The sequence below is a fragment of the Bison bison genome, unplaced genomic scaffold (assembly GCF_000754665.1).
Source record: "Bison bison bison isolate TAMUID 2011002044 unplaced genomic scaffold, Bison_UMD1.0 scf7180017864085, whole genome shotgun sequence".
In the NCBI taxonomy this organism is placed as follows: domain Eukaryota; kingdom Metazoa; phylum Chordata; class Mammalia; order Artiodactyla; family Bovidae; genus Bison; species Bison bison.
Window position 1 is genome coordinate 374587 of NW_011494657.1, and position 383 is coordinate 374969.

The 383-nt window shown below is 63.4% G+C and overlaps 1 protein-coding gene across 1 annotated transcript in view; it reads right to left on the reverse strand.

The window, feature by feature from the left end:
* Positions 1-383, reverse strand: part of TFR2 (transferrin receptor 2) — a 12274-nt gene that overhangs the window by 4540 nt on the left and 7351 nt on the right. Inside the window, exons 11-12 of the mRNA XM_010837928.1 lie at positions 223-286; positions 23-128 (exon numbers count right to left, since the gene is read on the reverse strand). Of these exons, the coding sequence (XP_010836230.1) occupies positions 23-128; positions 223-286 (170 nt within the window). The remainder of the gene's footprint in view (positions 1-22; positions 129-222; positions 287-383) is intronic.

Here is a 383-nt window from a genome sequence, read left to right on the forward strand (position 1 = left end):
GGGTCAGGCTCTAGCGGCCAGCAGCTTCCCTTCATCCCCTGCTCCTGGCCGGGCTCTTGCCTGCTTCAGAATGTTCTCAATGAGGCCGATGAGAAGGGGGCTGGTCTTGGCGTGAAACTTGTCATCCCCTGCGGAGAGGGAGGGATGCCAGGCCTCAGGCTTGGCACCCAGGGGCAGGGTGCACCCAATGGGGGCCAGGTGGTGGCACTGCTCCCCGCTCACCCAGCACTGCATTGTCCAGGCTCACATAGACCACGGCTTTCAGGTGCAGCACGCTGAGGTAGCCCTGTGGGTGAGGGTTGTGGAATGTGAATTACCCCTCCTGCCCCCTCCCCACCTCTCCCCATCGCCTGATTCCCTGCCCAGGACCCCAGGTTACCTCC